Source organism: Plecotus auritus, assembly GCF_963455305.1.
Source record: "Plecotus auritus genome assembly, chromosome: 12".
Classification (NCBI taxonomy): Eukaryota; Metazoa; Chordata; class Mammalia; order Chiroptera; family Vespertilionidae; genus Plecotus; species Plecotus auritus.
In genome coordinates, this window is record NC_137778.1 from 27,017,523 (window position 1) to 27,036,572 (window position 19,050).

Genomic DNA, 19,050 nt, shown 5'->3' on the forward strand with positions numbered 1-19,050 from the left:
AATAAACTCATACTATTCATTGTAAAAGATATCACAACAACTTACCTGTTGTTTTCTTTAGGACTATTACTTCCTTGCTCATCATCATCACTGAAATTCAGCTGTTCTGTATAATCTACTTCCATCTGGGCACCTATTTAAAATAAGGAAAACTCAGAAGGACTTCTTACAAGGATTAGAAATTTTTAAACACTTAACTAATTTTGCCCCTTACCTGCCCAACCTTCATCTGCTTCAGCATCTAAATTATCAAATTTATCAAGTTCCTTCAGTTCTGATGCACTAAGGATGGAGGGGCGTTCAGGCTCAGAGGCCCATGAAGGAGGTGGGCCTCTTCCTCGAAGGCCTCTAATGAATGAGCGGTTATAAGGAGAAAAGAACACAACGTTTTAATAATTCTAAATTAAAAAACTGGAATTTAGTTCATTTCAATTCAACAATGTTTTATATACGATATACAAAATATAATGCATGTGTATGAAGAAATTATAATATTAACATAAATTTAGGATAATACATAATTTTTATGCAAGTGTTTAAGAGCAGACAAGGTTTTTTAATTGTCAAAGGTTTAAAATAAAACATATATATGTTAAAGGATAATATGGCTAATACTAATCTCAAAATACAGAACTTTAACAAAAACCATCATTCAGGAGGATGCTGAGCATTAAGCAAAAAGAGAATGGGGAGTCCTTAACATTATAGAAGAAGGGATAATAAACAAGTGTCATTGATTTTTAGGGCCATAATTGTCAGTTTTCAGAATTTTATGTAAGATAATTTTGTTGTATAAAAGCTAGCCAAGTATAGCAATTGTACTTTGAGAACAGAAAAATGAATCAATCATCACAATCCACTCAACCACCAGAAAATCTTAATGAACATATATATGTATGTATCTTGTGGACTTTAATCGTTTAGTAGTCTTACTTGTTTGTTTCAGATAAAGAAGGTGGAAACCTCATGGGGCCATGAAGAGGAGGATATGCCATCCTCGGATACTGCTGAAACATCTGAATGTGGAAAACAAACATTGGTAAATGCCATTTATAAGATTACTGCCATCAAGTGTTTACAAATAATAATATAACCAGCACACATCATAGGAAGAACTTGTTATCCCATTAACAAAATTACATAAAAGTGATTGTGAACTGACATGAAAAACTAAAAAAGATATGCATGCACCCCAGAAACCAGCAAAGCCTTAACCAAATTCAAGTACTAGAAAGGAAATGTGAGACTTGATCCTAATGCAGGGGTAGATTAACTGAAGGCAGATTTGCTGATAAAGAGAAACTAAGTTCAGGTAAAAATAAGGGAGAGTTTATACCCTAAGGGAGGTGGGCAGGTAGTGCCTTGGAGATTTCCTATGGGTGGATTCTGAGTCAAGTTACTATGCAGACAGTAATTATAACCTGCGACATCTGGGATTTGCTTTAATTTCCAAGATGGTAGGAAACAGGAGACAAGAGAGACCACAAATTCACCGTTAAGTATGGATGGTAGATATGGGAAGAGAGAGGTTCACTGTACTATTATTTATATTTTTATATATGTGTAAAATATTCCATAATGAAAAGCTAAAAAAGATATACCAATAAAGACTTTAGAACTAAAGCAGTATTTATTTACCTTTTTTGTGCCATACACGACTCCTTTGGCAGTATGATAAATTCTATAGACTTTATAAATAAAAATGTCTTAAAATGCACAATCTATAGATGTGAAGTACGACAATTATATTAAAATTCTGTCACCACAATTTAAAAAATGTCACATAGTAGTGTATGTGCTTCTTATTAGGTCATTAAATAACAAGTGGGTCTCTCCATGGGTCTAATAAATATTACAAAGTAATGTTGAGTATAAACAACATTTTGAAATACCTAAAACAATGTAATGTGATAGGAAAATATCAATGACCCCTATTAATAATAAAATCACAGGTACTGTGATTTGTTTCCTATATTCATTATCAAAGAAAATGCTAATTTTTATTAGTTGTTAATGAAAATAAAAACCTACTTTTCCCCATTCCAAGTCTCTTTTTGGAACCCTGATCAAAAATCTCTTTTTTAAGCACTTGCTCTTTAGCAATACTCACGTAAGGAGGCATCATAGCTCGGTACTGGGAAGCCAGGGCAGGCTGCTGTCCATTCAGTTTAGCCTGTGGAGGACCACAAGCTATCCTCTTTTCTACCACTTTGAGGATGTCATTTTGCTCTGATGACCCAGCTGTGCTTTCGTCCTGGCCAGGAAGCTTTTCATCTTGGTCAGATGTTGAGGGTGAGCCAGCAGACTTACCACCGTCTCTCCAACAAGCAACATCTGGTACAGAGGGAGATAAGAAAAGAATAAGAAAAAAATCTGAAAATGTAACATAGTGAAAATCTAATCTAGGCCCTACTAATACTTTAGGTAGTCAAGAGCAGTGGCAGAGAAGATGTACCTCAGAAGGTGTCACCAAAACAAAATATGTGGTAGGGGAAGAAAACAGTAGTTCTGTATTAAGCTTTACCAATATTTGATAGGGAGTTTAAAATCACAGTTATGCCTGAAGTTCCTTAGGGTAGGGGAATAAGAGTTCTACAACCCAGAAGGTTTGTCAATAATGCTCATTCATGTTTTCAATCTACTATTGCTAGTTATATGTGACCAAGTGAGCAGAGTTAGTGACTATATTATCTGGTTCAACTACACTTAACCAAGTAAGACTGGTAAGTGGTTTTACAAGGAATCCTTGTTTGGTAGGTAGCCTCAAAGGGTCTTTTATCACCTGGTATTCACACCCTGTCTACCACCCACTCACAGTGTACCAGGACTGATTTGTGTAACCTGCAGAATAGAACAGCAGTTAACATGAGTGAGCTTGGAAATGCAGCCCTAGTCAAGTCAATGTCAGATGACAGCTTTACGTCAACTGTGAGGGGAGTTCCTGAGCCAGAACCACCAGCTAAGCTGCTTCCACATTCCATGACTCTCAGGTAATGTGTGAAACCATGAGTCCATTCAGTTTCTTGTTTAAAGTTGTCAAATTTATTTTGCAGCAACAGATTAAGTGATGAAAATCAAAGGAAAATAGCAGAACTGACACTCTATTCATAATACTATAAATTCCTGAACATCACAGCAATAAAAAAAAAAATGCCCTGACTGAGTGGCTCAGTTAGAATGTCATCCCACATACCAAAGGGTCATGGACTCAATTCCCAGTCAGGGCACATGCCTACATCGCGGGTTTGCTCCCCACTTGGGACGAGTATAGGAGGCAACCCATCTGTGTTTCTCTTCCCCTCCCTTCCTCTTTCTTAAAAAACATATCCTCAGGTGAGGATTAAATATATAAATAAGATGATTTACCCAGACCTGACAAGAAATGAGCCCCAAAATACGAAATGTATCAGGGTATCAGAAATATGAATTTGGCCCTGACCGGTTTGGCTCAGTGGATAGAGCGTCGGCCTGTGGACTGAAGGGTCCCAGGTTCGATTCCGGTCAAGGGCATGTACCTTGGTTGCGGGCACATCCCCAGTAGGGAGTGTGCAGGAGGCAGCTGATCGATGTTTCTAACTCTCTGTCCCTCTCCCTTCCTCTCTGTAAAAAATCAATAAAATATATTAAAAAAAAAAAACAAAAGAAATATGAATTTGTAACCATTACTGTAAAGAGGAACTTCCCCAGGAATATAGGTCCTTTGAGATATTTGGTAATGACAATATGAAACTAATACAAATAATAAGCCTTAAAGAAATCTCAAAGATTTTATATTTCTATTTCAAATTTTTGCTTTGTAATATACATAATGCAAGTATCTCTCACTATCCAAACGTATTTGGTTCCTGGGTTTGAGTTCAGAAAGCAAGGGATCCCTAAACATTAATGGAGTAGCAAAAAATAATTTATAAATATATAAGTATATGCATATTGGAGGTTTGCCCAAAATATTTTACTATTGTAAAAACAACTAAATATTAATGTGAAATAAGTCACCTAGGCATCTTGTTAAGATGTATACTTCCAACAAGTTCTCAAGTTGGACTGATACTGTTAATGTAGAAACCATATTTGATTGGCGAACTATTAATTACTGTCTGCTTTTTAAAAGTAGGCAAGTCATACATACAACATTAGCAGGCAGGAAGTTACGCCACAAATGTAATCTCATTCTATGTTTTTATTAAACAGAAAGTACTCTTACTTGGTGGGCGTAAACTGGGTCCAGGGCCATAGTTGTCATCATTTGCTTCTTTTTCTTTTTTTTCCTGATCCCCAGCTGCCTGCAAGCTGGGAAATTCTTGCTGAAAATGACTATTCACCTGGATTCCTATAGATTTTTTTTTTTAAAAACAAAACAAAACATTGAATGTAACTTTCATACCAAAGAATATTCAAAACCCTCCCAGGATAGAGCTGCCTTTTTCTGGTAAATTATTCCTTATTTCAATGATGATTCGTATCCACAAAACTTTTTAATTATTTAGATTTAGAATCCCTTGGAAAGTTAATGAACAGCCATGAGGAGATAAAAATCTAAGGAACATCCCAGACACTGTCACAGAGGACTCATTAAGATGAAGCAAGTGAAGAGTTTCAATTTTGTTTCTCTCTCCTTTATTTCAGTAGAAGTAAGTTCCTTAACACTCCAAGAATCAGTTTAAATTATATCACTGAAAAAGATTTTTTTCTATTTTCTGGTTAATCCTTCCCCGAGCATATTTTTCCCATTGATTTTAGAGAGAGTAAAAGGGACGGGGAGAGACAAAGAAAAACATCCACGTGAGAGAGACACATTGATTGTGTCTTGACCAGTGCTGGGGATTGAGCCTGCAACCGAGGTATATACATGCCCTTGACCAGAATCAAACCTGCGACCCTTTAGTCCGTGGGCCGACGTTCTATCCATTGAACCAAACCGGCTAGGGCTGAAATAGATTTTAATGAATACTGCATTTAATTGCCTACTTTCATTTAATTTACTTTATACTTGTATAAATTAAGAGAGCTGATTTTATTAGCTTCAGGGCTTAGATTAATTTTTCCATACAATATTTTATAGACATTTCCTGTTTTTAAGTGGAAAAATTTTGGCTGGTGTGTCCACAATTCCCTGTGGGGAGGGAAGTATTCCAACTATTATGCTTTAGGGCTACTCTCTACTTCTACTCTACCATGGAAATCATGAGCATTATGTTTGAAACAGAGAGGTTAGGGTACAGAGATGAAGATGAATATGGTTTCTAGCAATCTACACAATGCCCACGTACTTGTCTCAAACAGTTGAAAGTACAAGGTTTATCTGGTCATGTAGGATAAAGATAAAATAATATGGGACAGAGCATATCCTAAAGACTCCTTAAATCTTACTCATTATCATTAGGGCATACATAGCTCTTGACCTAGAAACTTAATTAGCTCAAGAGATTTTTAAAAGACAACTAATAGGGCCTGAATATATCCTTTGACAATGTTCTCCACCCTGCCAGCACCCTAATCCACCCTGTATCTCCTGCATGGCTGTTCAGTAACTATCAAGCCTGACCAGGTGCCCCAGCTAATGTCCACTTACCATCTCCTTGCCCACCTTGCTTGTTACTGGCCCATGATTTTGGAGCAGGTGCTACTTCTGGGGGAGCTGCAACCCCAGGTTTTGGCTGTGCTGGTGGAACTTCTGGTGTTCTTAAAAAAAATATGAATCCATTATTTCAGATATTTTATGTTTAAATAAAATAAACTGAATGTTGTATTTAAGGTGAATTTCTGTACAAATATTCTGGCTACGTATTTACTCACAGATGCAGCCTCCACAAAAGCTTTCCCTCTGCAACATCCCTTTAAATGAAGTATAGCTGTTTTTGTCCCCTTTCATTTCTACCTTTGGATAAATACCCCAAGGAGAAGACAGCTCTGCTTACTTTCATTTTGTAAAAAAGAAACACTCATTATTGAACATAGCTACCAAAAACCTATTTTGAAGAAGTGAACATTTATAATTAGAATTAACAGTGTACACATACATACAGTCGGAGTGATGGAATTAGCCAGGGGATAAGGCTAATAAGGCAAGCTCTCCATCTGGCAGTAAATAGGTTCACCACTGTACTTATATCTGTATTCAAAGGTAACAGCAATCTGCCTAATGCACCCCTAGTAAAAGGTGTCTTAAAAAGGGTCTACAGTTTTATTCAATCCTTATAATGAGTTAATGCTTAAAAATGGGAAAGGTGGTTAAGAGACTTAAGAAATACAATATATTTCTGGTATACTCGGACCTCTGACTTAGTACTGTAAAATAATTCTATAACAACTAAGAAGCAGAGGACAGTCCATCTTTGACAAGTAGTCAAATCTACTCTACAGAGCTCCCCAAAGAAGAGCACAGAAATCTGGTAATACATATAGGCAAAAAGCATCAAGTAACCAGATACTTGACTTATTTTTTTAAATTACTGCTACTTAACCTGATCATTCAATAAATTAAGAGCCCCACATAATCTTTGACATAATGTTAAATATTTGTTGAATGAATGATGATTAACAGGGACATTAACTCTATTCCAGCTTTCTTGCTAATTCTTTATTCAGTGAAATAATATCACTTGAGCACCTACAATGTGCATCAGGCATAGTTTCAGGGAACTAGGCAGACAGAAATTCTTTGTGCCATGGAATTATTCAATATAATCCCCTTCTAATCATACTAGAAAGAGAAAGCCTGATTTGGTAGGAGTGGGATAGGAAAGAACCTGACAGAGGGTTACAAGAAAAGTTATTAGCAACTATCACTGTTCTGTCTTGACACAAGGAATTATTGCCACTAAACTCACTCACAGGGAAAATGAATCAAAAGTTTGATTCGATGGACTTTAAAGGGCATGAGATAAGTAATACAACCAGCACAACACCTAGCTCATAGAAGGAACTCAAACGTAAGTTCCCTACCAAGAAAGGGGGCTGGTTTCACTCTTTACTAGATGTTGACTTACTTTTCTTCTTCATGCTGCTCTTGTTTTGATGCCCATCCCGTGCCATCTTTAGGTACAATGTTCACATTAGGATCATTGCCTTTGTTTTCTGCTTTGAGACTTGGGAGGTTAGCGGGTGGAGGCATGCGCCGTGAAATACCAACTTTTCCAAGACTCTGTAATCCATGTCGAGCTGCAACTAAAGATCAATAACATCAACTTTCTTAGAACATCTATTTTATTACCCACTTTACTCTTAAAATAATATAGAAATAGGAATTAATTAAATCTGGAACCATTATTTCCTAATATTTTAAGGTAAGAATCTTTAAACTAAGCCACACACTTGCAACAAAATCCAATGGAGAGATTATATTTAAAATAAGCTATCAATGCCGAAACCGGTTTGGCTCAGTGGGTAGAGCGTCGGCCTGCGGACTGAAAGGTCCCGGGTTCGATTCCGGTCAAGGGCATGTACCTTGGTTGCGGCACATCCTCAGTGGGAGGTGTGCAGGAGGCAGCTGATCGATGTTTCTCTCTCATCGATGTTTCTAGCTCTCTATCCCTCTCCCTTCCTCTCTGTGAAATATCAATAAAATATATTTAAAAAATAAATAAATAAATAAAAATAAGCTATCAAGCCACTGACCAGATGCTGTAAAAATTCTAATAAATCCTATACACAATGAAAAGGTGAACACTGACAATGCCAGTTTTGTAATTTTTTAGAGAATCTATTTCAAACTCAAAAACTTAGTACGTTAAAGAATATGCTGATTTTATGTGCATAATGAACACTGCTAATGTAACATATGTGGTCCAACTTTCACTTTTCACTGTAAACACTGGGTTTAAGGTATCAAAAAACAAAACCAAGACACCACAGGACCCTCTCTAGTTCATGATATGAAGTGGAAATAAATCCCACTAACATGTATCTCTATGCCTACCAATCTCCTTGCACCAGTTTCCCCTTTGGACCACACAACTCCACTTTTCTGCTACTAACAAACAAGAAAAAAATAAATAAACATGTTTATATATTTTAATTATAAAGCTATATATAACTCATATCCCCTGAAAAGTGTTGTGTACATAAAAAGCTCACTGTAAATAGGCTGTGTGAACATAGGTTTGTCCCACTTCCTAGCAGCAAAAGCTCCAGTGCACCACTTACTGGTATAGTAACAAAAGCATAAAAGCCATAAAAATATAAATACCACTTAATTTTACTCACCTGTGGTTTTCTGAGTTTCTAATGATTTACCCTTGTAAGTATTAAATAAACTGAGTGTCGCATACTTTTTCCCATCCTTTGCTTTTGTACTCTGGCCTGACTTCTCCGACATTTCGGTGGAAACTCATCGAGTCCAAAACCTCCTGCCACACCCCTTAAAACCAGTCTTAAGAGATGCACATAAAAAAAAAAAGAAGAAAAAAGAAAAATTTTGTAATTTATTAGCTTACTAAAAACTCCTAAAATTCAAATGTTCACAGAAATTCTGAAAAAACAAAAACACAGAGAAATGAAATCAATCTTCAATTAACTCACATCAATAAGAATTCACAAATTAGCTCTAATACTATTTCCCTTCAGTTTAAGAAATGTGCTGGGGGCAAACCTACAAAGCCCATCTGTATCTATACCCATCTTTCCCAAGGGCTTCCCTTCCTCCACCTATGGTTACAGAGGTTCTCAGCATCACCTAGAACCTGTTAGAAATGCAAATTCTCAGGCCCATCCCAGACCTACTGAATCCAACACTGAGGATGGGCCCAGTACTCTGCATTTTACTTAGCAAGTCCTCCAGATAATTCAGTGACATACAAAAGTTTAGGGCTTCCTGACTTATTATAAGCAGATATATTCTAAACAGTGGTTCTTAATTCTCCTGCACACTAAAATCAACCAGGGAATTTCAAATACACAAGAATCTGGGGTGCTGGCGGGGGGGGGGGGGCCTGCACATCAATCCTTATTTTGAAAGCTCCTCTAGTGATTCTAATAGGAGAACAGTCTTCACACTCACTGCCACAAAGTATGTGTGCAGCTTTCCTCCCATTCCACCTGAGGCCAGACCTTCAACTTTACCTTCAACACAGGCATCTATTTTATATTAAGGATTTCAGAAACAAGGTGACCAAATATTCTACACAGCACTATGGAATATGGTAGTTAAAAAATTAAAATGACAGTCAACAGACAACCTATTTCAACATTTGACAAAATGTGAAAGCTATATTATATAGAACTCAACAAACTGAAGAAAACAAAACAAAACAAAACAAAACAAAAATCTATGCTATGAACAGACAATTCACTAGAGAAATACCAATAAGCAAATGTATCAAAATGTTCGATTTTGGCCCTAACTGGTTTGGCTCAGTGGATGGAGCATCGGCCTCCGGACTGAAGGGTCCCAGGTTCGATTCCGGTCAAGGGCATGTACCTTGGTTGCGGGCACATCCCCAGTAGAGGGTGTGCAGGAGACAGCTGATCGATGTTACTCTCTCATCGATGTTTCTAACTCTCTATCCCTCTCCCTTCCTTTCTGTAAAAAATCAATAAAATATATTTTTTAAAAAAATGTTCAATTTTGTAAGTAAACAAAAATTAAAATAACAAGGTAGGGGGTTCAGCTTGTCCTTGGCTTATACAAGGAAAACAACATGACATTATACAACTGAACCACAGGGTGACGGAATATCTAATTCAATTCTAGCCATTAAAAAACATTAGGGCTTAGAAAGAATCATAAAATGAACCTTAATTTATCTATTTAATATGAAAACCAAACCAAAAAGTATAAGAAGTTTCCAAATACAGCCCTGACCGATGTGACTCAGTGGTTTAGAGTGTCAGGTCTTGGGTTCAATTCCCGGTCACGGGCCCGTGTGGGAGGCAACCAATTGATGTGTGTCTCTCTCATATCAATGCCACTCCCTTCCACTGCCTAAAAAAAAATTTTTTAAATCAATAGGGGAAAAAATTGCCAAATACAAAAAACAAACAAGCAATTGACTCCAAAAGCAACAATAAGATTTATAATAAGTCAAAGTAAAAGTGGCTGCAAATATATTATCCTATCTAATAAAGAGGGAATATGCTAATTAACCATCACTCCATCACAAAGATGGCTACACCCACAGCTGAGGCCAAGTTCCCATAAGGAGCCTTAACCAGCAATCAGCAGGGACCTGAGGCTATGCTCTCCCCTACCCGGCAGGGCTTGACAGGGGACCTCAAGTTGCACTTCCCGTCCTGGTTCTGGGCTAGGGGACGTCAGACTGCACCCCCCGCCCGGCAGGCCTTGACAGGGGACCCCAGGCCGCGCCTCCCGCCTTGACACCAGGCTGGGGGACCTCAGGCCGCAACCCCCACCCAGTGGGGCTTGATGGGGACTTCAGGCCGCGCCCCCTGCCCCGGCACCAGGCCAGAGGACCTGAGGCCATGCCCTCTGCCCGGCGGGGCTTGATGGGGGACCTCAAGGTGTGCTTCCTGTCCTGGTGCTGGGCTGGGGGACCTCAGGCTGCTCCCCCTGCCCCAGAGCCAGCCTGGGGGACCTCAGGCCACACTCCCTACCAGGTGGGGCTTGACAGGGGACTTCAGGCCATGTCCCCCACCCCAGAACTGGGCCAGGGGACCTGAGGCTGCACCCTCCTGCCTGGCGAGGCTTGACAGGGGACCTCAGGCCATGCTCCCCACCCAGCAGGGCTTGACAGGGGACCTCAAGGTGCACCCCCAGTGCTGGGTCAGGGGAACTCGGGCCGCGCCCACCGCCCAGCGGGGCTTGACAGGGGACCTGAGGCTTCACCCTCCTGCCGGTGGGGCTTGACAGGGGACCTGAGGCTGTGCCCCCCACCTGGCGGGGCTTGACGGGGGACCTCAGGCCATGCCCCCCACCTGGAAGGGCTTGACAGGGGACCTCAAGGCACGCCTCCCGCCCCAGTTTGGGCTGGGGGACCTCAGGCTACGCCCCCTGCCCGTCGGGGCTTAACAAGGGTGGGAATGGCCGGGTCTGGATCTAGCCCAATGGGGGGAGGGGGGTGTGGGCCTCCGGGTCTGGATCTCACGCGATTTTGAGGCGAATGTGGGTGGGCGGGGACTTGACTATGGGTCCCGTGGTGTGCCCCAGACTCTGACAGGAGGAAGGTTTTCATATACATTTTACTAATTTTCTTTCATCTCTGACACTTCTATTATAGAGAATGGGCAAATAGCAATATTAAATTATTTCCTCTAATAAATCCCCTTTTAATGTGCACGAATTTCGTGCACCGGGCCACTAGTTAAATTAATATTTGAGTAGTTCTTTTTAAGGTTCGAAATTCTATAAAAAGTTTCTCCTCCCACTATTAAACTACTGTCTGTAACGTGCCCTTCAGTGTTTTCATATGCTTATGAGTTTTTATGTTTAAAAGTACTTACTATAACAGAAAAAGTAAACCACATAATAATCGAGAGAGAGATAGAGACACATCGATGTGTGAGAGAGATACCCATTGCTATAAAAGAATATGTATTTCTGAAGGCTAAAAATTTATAGCCATAAATTATAATACTGAATAAACCAGAATGTCCAATTCCACTATAATGGTTTGCCCATTAAATGTGGGCACTTTTAGTTTAAAGCCAAAGTTTAATTTAGCCTACTACCTTTTTTGGTGTTTTGCTTCTGAAAGGCTTGAGAGACACTCCAAAACTCTCAATTAGGTTGAAACTTCATCAACATATACTTGAGAGAAAAATCAGTGACTAGTTTGAAAAGTTAATATTACTTTTAGGAATGTAAAACTACATTAAATAAAATAATGTATATATATTTTAAAAAGATTCCTTTTAGGACAAAGTGTCAAAATAATCTAACCAATCCAGAATAAGCACCGTCAAGAATTAGCTTCACTTTGTATAATTTATTTAAAAATACTTTTTAAAATGTAAGTCCTGTTGGGATGACTAAAATGAATTGAAAAATCATGGATCCAGAGCAAGGAAGGACAGTGATAACTTACAGATGGAAAACAAATAAAAGTGAGCCCTAGGGTTTCCTGAACTTATTGCCTGGAGACTTCCCAGGTCATGGCACTAAGAAGGAGTTCAAGGCCGGTAGATTCCCTAGGTTGAAAAACATGAGTCTGATATTGCAGGGTGACCAAAGTAGCTAGGATATAATATTGGAGAGAAGAGAGCTATCCAGATAGAAAAATGTTACAGATCTGAAGAGGACTCCCTCGTGTATTCAGCAGAATACTAATGTGCACGTGTGTGAGGAAACGACCCTAAGCTAGGAAAGAACCACCTGTAATAATTAGAAAGGAATAGTATCTGTTGCTCACAAAGGGCTGAGAATAGTTACTATTCTCACCAGCTAGACATTTTTTAAAACCTCATAATTCACTGGGCATTGGGCAGAGTATTCAGAAATGCCTTATCTCAGTGGTGGTAAAAAAGTATCCCTAAAGTAAATGCTGCTCTGATCTTGCCTAACAAATCTTAAAGCAACACTCAAAATGATCTAAGTGTTTCCAGGAAACTGAGTCCCAAACAAATTTAAAGAATCTCTATATATAAAAGCCTAAGTGACCGTATGACTGGTCGCTATGATGCACACTGACCATCAGGGGACAGAAGCTCAATGCAGGAGAGCCGCTCAGCTGACCACTGGGCGCCAGACTCATGGCTGGTGAATGCAGCTCTGTGGTGGCACAAGCCTCTCCCACCACAGATGCAGCAGGGCTGGGATGAATGGGAGCTGCGTGGCGCCCTCCCCAGCCACCTGCCGCTTCGAGGGGTCCCGGATTGCAAGAGGGTGCAGGCCAGGCTGAGGAACCCCACACCAGTGCATGAATCCATGCACCGGGCCTCTAGTAGTTATGTAAAATGAAAGTATCCAGCACCCAAGAAGTAATATCCACACTATAGCATCCAATTAAAAATTATTATTCAGCCTGGCCAGTGTGGCTCAGCAGTTGAATGTTGAACCAGGAACCAAGAGGCCATTGGTTAGATTCCTGGCCAGGGCACATGCTCGGGGTTTCAGGCTTCATCCCCGTTGGGGGGCATGCAAGAGACAGCTGATGCATGATGTTTCTATCTCCCTTCCTCTGTCTCAAGAAATTAATAAAAATATATTTAAAAAATTATTATGCAGGCAAAGAAGCAAGAAAATATGAACCAATTAAAGAGAACAATCAACTGAAACCAACCCAATTGACCCAGATGTTAGAATTACTGTACAAGAATATGAAATGCTACTTTATTAAAACTGCATTCTATACAGTCAACAAGTAGCAATAAACAATAAGAACTAGAAACTAAAGTACAACTTAACAATAGCAATTAAAAATATGAAATACTTAGTGATATAGCTGCTGACAAAAATGTCCAAGATTTGTATACTGAAAACTGTAAAATGTTAAAAACCTAGATAAATGGAGATATGCTGTGTTCATGGTGTTAAAGGACCCAAAATTTAAGATGCCAATTCTTGCCAAATTGATCTGTAGATTCCAAGCAATCCCTAGCAAAATCTCAGAAAAAAAATTGAGGGTAGAGGGTTGAATTTATCAACCTGATTCCAAAATCCATAAGGAAATGGACAGGATCTAGAATAACCAAAAAACATTTTGTAAAGAAGAAAAATGGTGATGGCCAATGTTACCTAATTTCAAGACATGTAAAACACAATGAAGATGTGATATTGGTGTAAAAATAGAAAAGCGAATGGAACAGAAGAGTCTATGTGACCTGATGGAGGTGTCACCTAAGGTTACAGCAGTATGCCATCAAACCAACACATTTTATAATTCAAATTTACACATGCTAATTCTATATAAATTTTTTAAAAAAGAACTATAGACAATATATAAAACCTAAAACTACAAAACTTCCAAGCCTGGGTTAGATAAAGACTTCTTAGTACACCCAAAAAGTAATCCATAAAAGATGAAATTTATAAGTTGGATTTTTTGCTTTTTGAAAGATGATTCAACACTGCATCAGAGATCTACAAATGACAAGCAAACACATGAACAGATGTTCAGCATTTCAGCATTAGTATTTGGGAAATGCAAATTTAAATCACAATGAGATATTTCCATACATCTATTCTATTGACTAAAATTACACACAGTTATACCAAGTATTGATAAGGATGTACAAGAAGTGGAACTCTCACAGCCTGCTCATGGAAATGTAAAATGTTGCAACCACTTGATAAAACAGTTTGGCAATTTCTTTCTTAGAAAGGAAAAAATCCACCAATCGCCCCCCACCCCCCACTTATTTATACAAGAAAAATAAAAACATATGTCCATATGAAGACTTCTACTCTGGTTTTATCTGTAATAGACAAAAAACGGAAAACTGTCCACCAACAGGTGTCTGGATAACCAAATTATAGTATATTCATAAAAGCCTCTTACTCTCCCATTCTGTCCTGTTTGGTTGTATTCACAGTATTTTTTGCCACCTAAAATGATCTTCTTTAGCTAGTATTTAAATCACCAGATTCCACAGTAAGGCCTAGGAGAGCATATTTTGGCTCTTGTATCTACAGTCGGTAAAATACTAGAAAGAGCAGGTGCTCAATGTTTTAAAGTATGAATCAATTAATGAGCGACGTTATAAATTTTTATCATATACCACATATTATATAGTTAATATCCTTGTATGTGTATTTTACACACTCATGTGTCTATTTCTTTAGATAGATTAAGACTTTAAGTTATACTGCTGGATTCGAAACCATTCTTAACTTCCAGGCCATACAAAGAGGCCACAGCCCAGATTTTAGTTGCCAAGCCCTGTCTTTAGTTCACTATAAATGCAATGAGAATTATCTATTATAATGACACTAGAATTTCCCTGTGAAACTGCCTGAGCCAGACACTTTTGGGGGTGTCCAGCTTTTGAGTAACTTGTTTTTTTGTTTTGAGCCAAATTTGGTAATTCCTAGAAAACCCTTACTTCTCAAGCCTTCTCTTCATGTGTGTTATACTATTTTTCTCATTCTTAGTTTTAACTTAAAGTTAGAGTGATTCAGCTAACATATTTTATCCACAAGAGCTAGCTCTTAGATTTATCAATTTTTATTTTTGTTTTAATTTGATTTTTCTTTCCTGCTTTTTGGGGTAACTTTTTAAACATTTTTTGGTCTGGTAATGAAAGTTCTTAAGAGCATTCCTTTTTAACAATAAGAGGTATTTTTCTGTGTTAGTTTTACAATTTTGATTTTGAGGTCCTCCTTCTTCCAAGATAGGCTTGTTTTTAATTTCCAATTCATTCACTTCTTTTTTTATATATATATATTTTATTGATTTTTTACAGAGAGGAAGGGAGAGGGAGAGAGAGTTAGAAGCATCGATGAGAGAGAAACATCGATCAGCTGCTTCCTGCACACCTCCTACTGGGGATGTGCCTGCAACCAAGGTACATGCCCTTGACCGGAATCGAACCCGGGACCCTTGAGTCCGCAGGCCGACGCTCAATCCACTGAGCCAAACCGGTTAGGGCATCATTCACTTCTATATTCTAGTTTTGTCTACTGGTTAACTTTGTAGCCACAAGAATCTTAAAGTGTTTTCCTATCAACAACAGTATTTGTTGATTCCTTGCTTATTCTGACATTTTCTGCTTCAATATTAGCTCTATAATTACACTGTTTTTCATTATTCCTATCAGGGCTGCTGATTTCTGCGTCCAATCTTACCAGCCTTCACACCCGCCCCCCCCCCTCCCCGTATAAGGAAGAAAATCATTGCCATCTGTCACCATACTCAATATGCTACTTTACTTCTGACACTGCTGGTCACCATGGGTGGGGCGTGGGGGTGAGAGTTCCCCCACACCCAGCAATTCTTAAGATTCTCCAGCCAACCAGCTGGGTGTCCTACAACTGAACTCAATTCTGACACTATCTACCTGGAGATAGCATAAAATCTCACAGGTCTCAGACCCTCAAGAGTATCTCCACCACTACCACTACTTCAGATGCCATTTGAAAAGTCCAGGTTGTAACCTGGGCTTTTGACTGGCTGGCTATAAACCAAAGATTCGATTAATTTAGTAGAGCACTTCACAGAACTCAGGGAAACAATTTACTTATACTAGATTACCAGTTTATGACAAAAATATTTAAAGATACAGCCAGATGAAGAGGCATACAAGGGGAGGCCCAGAGGGTCCTGAGCACAGGAGTTTGTGGTGCACCACCTCTCGGAAGCTCCCCCAACCAATGCAGTTCAGGGATTTTTTTTATGGCATGAATGATTAAGTCACTGGCTACAGGTAATAAATTTGACCTCCAGTTCTTCTCCCCTCCTAGGAGAGGAGGTTGGGGCCTCTCTGAGGGAAAGGCTTCTAATATGGATCTCATGGGGAAGAAGCCAGCTTCAAGGCTGAGGAAAAAGCAATACAAAGGCCCTGATATGCTAATCATGTTCAAAACATAAAAGCTAGTAAAAAAGGGAGAATTGAAATACAAAAAGAAGATTGAATAAGGTGGCCTATTAGGATTTTCTATTTCACCTCTGAAGCAAAGGGAAGCCATTAGATGCTGAGCAGAAGTATGTCTGTTATTGAATGTAAAGACCTCACAGACTGCAACAGCCGAGGCACCAGATGTGGCTGTGGCTGAAAAATGGAGACTAGATACAAGATTGTCACGAGTCTTCCTCATAGCTTCAAAGTTGCTTGCAAGTATGGTAATGCCTCTTCATTTTGAGCACTGGCCAAGAGAACCTAACCCACATCTACATCACTGTTTCCAGGGGATTACAAATCTCTCTAGTGTGCTCCTGTCCTAGGATACTGAAACCCTATTGAAAACAATGCCCTCTTAAAGCCTGCTGGAGCAATCAGTATATTCTCTGAAACACAATTCAGCAAAGCAATCCTTTACAGATTACACAGAAACAACGAAGTACCTCCCTACTGCTGTAGGGACAATATTCATTCAACAACATTTATAAAACAAATTGTGTTGCAAACTAATAAACTGTCAATTATTGTTTTCAATAAATAAGTAAACAAAAATATGGAAATGAAAAAAAGCAACTGGGTAAATAGGTTGGGAAAGGTCCAGAAGACCTCCCTGGAAAAGTGACGTGAGCTACGATGATCAATCAATGGTTCTCAACCCAGGCTGCACAGTTATTCAGGAAAACTTACAAGACACTATTGCCCAGGCCTCATGCCAGAACAATTAAATTAGAATTTCTGGGTTGGGGCTGGCAACAGCCACAGTTGAGAACCACTGAAAAAAACAAACCAATTTTGATCAGAAGAAGGAGGTTCCATTGTAAAGGTCATGCCTGCCAGTGAGAGGTTGAGGGGAAGTCAGAGAGGGGAAGCTGGAGGAGGCAGAAGTCAGATTTCGCAGAGGCTTGTAGTATTGCCTGAGTTTATTCTAATGCCATGAAGAGCTACTAGAGGGAAAACTAATAAAAAAATCTCAATTGCTGAATAAATGCTTGGCTGCATTCAGCAGACTCACACTTAAGAAAATGGTACAATTAGTAATTCAAAAACCCTTGAAACAGTAAACTCAATAGGAACATTTCTTTTCTACTAGCTTCTGATTTCAAAACAGGGATTAGCAAAATTATGAGACCAATATCCTCTACTTTACCACTTTTAACTTTGGAAGTTTTTTTTTGTTTGTACAGTGTTAAGAATATTTTTAATGTTACTATCCTGCTTGCTATGTATCTAAAAATCAAAATCATTAAAGGTCAGTTCTGAAAAACCAAAGCCTTTAGAATAACACACCTCTCATTCTTTGTTTAAGGGAAGAGAAAGTAATCTTATTTCTAAATTCAAGGTTCTATGACTCTAACTGATCAATTCTGGTAAAAAAAATAACATTTTTCATTGAAGTTAGATGTACCAAAACATGTGCATCTGCATTTTCCAGATTTTGAACAATTAATTACTTTGCAAACAGATATTCTGGGACAAAAAATGTTAAGATGAAAATGAGACAGGCTAGTAAGCCAGGACAGCAGAATAGGGAAAATTGGAGACAGACTGTTAAAAGCCAAGCAGTTTATAGCCATCTAGCAAATCCTATCTTTTGTAACAAAGGATACTTAAAAGAGTAAATGGTTTACACCAAGTATGTCAAACTCAAAGGCTGAACTGGGCCAAATAAACAAAGTTTAAGTTTATGTGGGCCGTAAAAAAACAAAAGCTTCAATTTTCATAGAAACATAGGTTTATTTTGATAAGAGACATGCTGAATACAAAGGGCTGAACTAAATGAGTAATAGTTAACATAAAATAATAGAACATTTTAATAAAAACTAATATTTTTTCTTGAACATTAAGTTACCAGACACTGAGTAACTGTACAAATTAACAAGCGTAACTCAAATAATCCTATTTTTCTTGTTCTCTGAAAGTGAAATATTTCTTGTTGCACTCACCAAACAAGTCAGCACAAGATTAATGATGTGGCAATCAGCTGCTAAAATATTCGCTGCTAGTATTAGTGGAGAGAAATGGTGCGTCTGCATGTAAGGCACATAAGGGAAATGAATACAACATGATTACAGTAATCAGTCATTAGTGAACATTGTAGTTCATTATTAATAACTAGAAGCCCGGTGCACGAAATGCGTGCATTGGGCGGGGGGTGTCCCCCTCAGCCTGGCCTGCGCCCTCTCGCAATCCGGGAGCCCTGGGGGCATGTCCGACTCGGACATCCTTAGCATTGTCACGGAGGGGAAGAGGCTCCTACCACTGCCACTGTGCTCACCAGCTGTGAGCCTGGCTTCTGGCTGAGTGGCACTCCCCCTGTGGGAACACCCTGACCACCAGGGGGCAGCTCCTGCATTGAGTGTCTGCCCCCTGGTGGTCAGTGTGCATCATAGTGACCGGTCATTCCACCATTTGGTTATTTGCATATTAGCCTTTTATTATATAGGATTATGTATAACAGGATATTGTAAAATTTAATTTACAAAATTTTTATTAAAACGTTTCTTACATACTGTTATATTGGCTGGGCCGCAAAAATATTCATTGTGGGCCGCAAGTTTGACAAAAGGGTGTAAAATTATTCAATGCTGAAAACATTTA

General features: G+C 38.9%; 1 protein-coding gene across 12 annotated transcripts in view; it reads right to left on the reverse strand.

The window, feature by feature from the left end:
• Nucleotides 1–19,050, reverse strand: part of PRRC2C (proline rich coiled-coil 2C) — an 81,846-nt gene that overhangs the window by 52,401 nt on the left and 10,395 nt on the right. For 5 of the 12 annotated variants that reach the window (XM_080647468.1, XM_080647461.1, XM_080647464.1 and 2 more), the window contains exons 2-9: nucleotides 8,206–8,371; nucleotides 6,990–7,167; nucleotides 5,573–5,682; nucleotides 4,205–4,330; nucleotides 2,111–2,334; nucleotides 934–1,016; nucleotides 215–348; nucleotides 46–133 (exon numbers count right to left, since the gene is read on the reverse strand). In XM_080647468.1, coding sequence (XP_080503594.1) covers nucleotides 46–133; nucleotides 215–348; nucleotides 934–1,016; nucleotides 2,111–2,334; nucleotides 4,205–4,330; nucleotides 5,573–5,682; nucleotides 6,990–7,167; nucleotides 8,206–8,317 — 1,055 coding nt within the window. In that variant the 5' untranslated portion in view covers nucleotides 8,318–8,371. The remainder of the gene's footprint in view (nucleotides 1–45; nucleotides 134–214; nucleotides 349–933; nucleotides 1,017–2,110; nucleotides 2,335–4,204; nucleotides 4,331–5,572; nucleotides 5,683–6,989; nucleotides 7,168–8,205; nucleotides 8,372–19,050) is intronic. The other 7 variants (XM_080647469.1, XM_080647466.1, XM_080647463.1 and 4 more) reach the window with 3 other exon arrangements.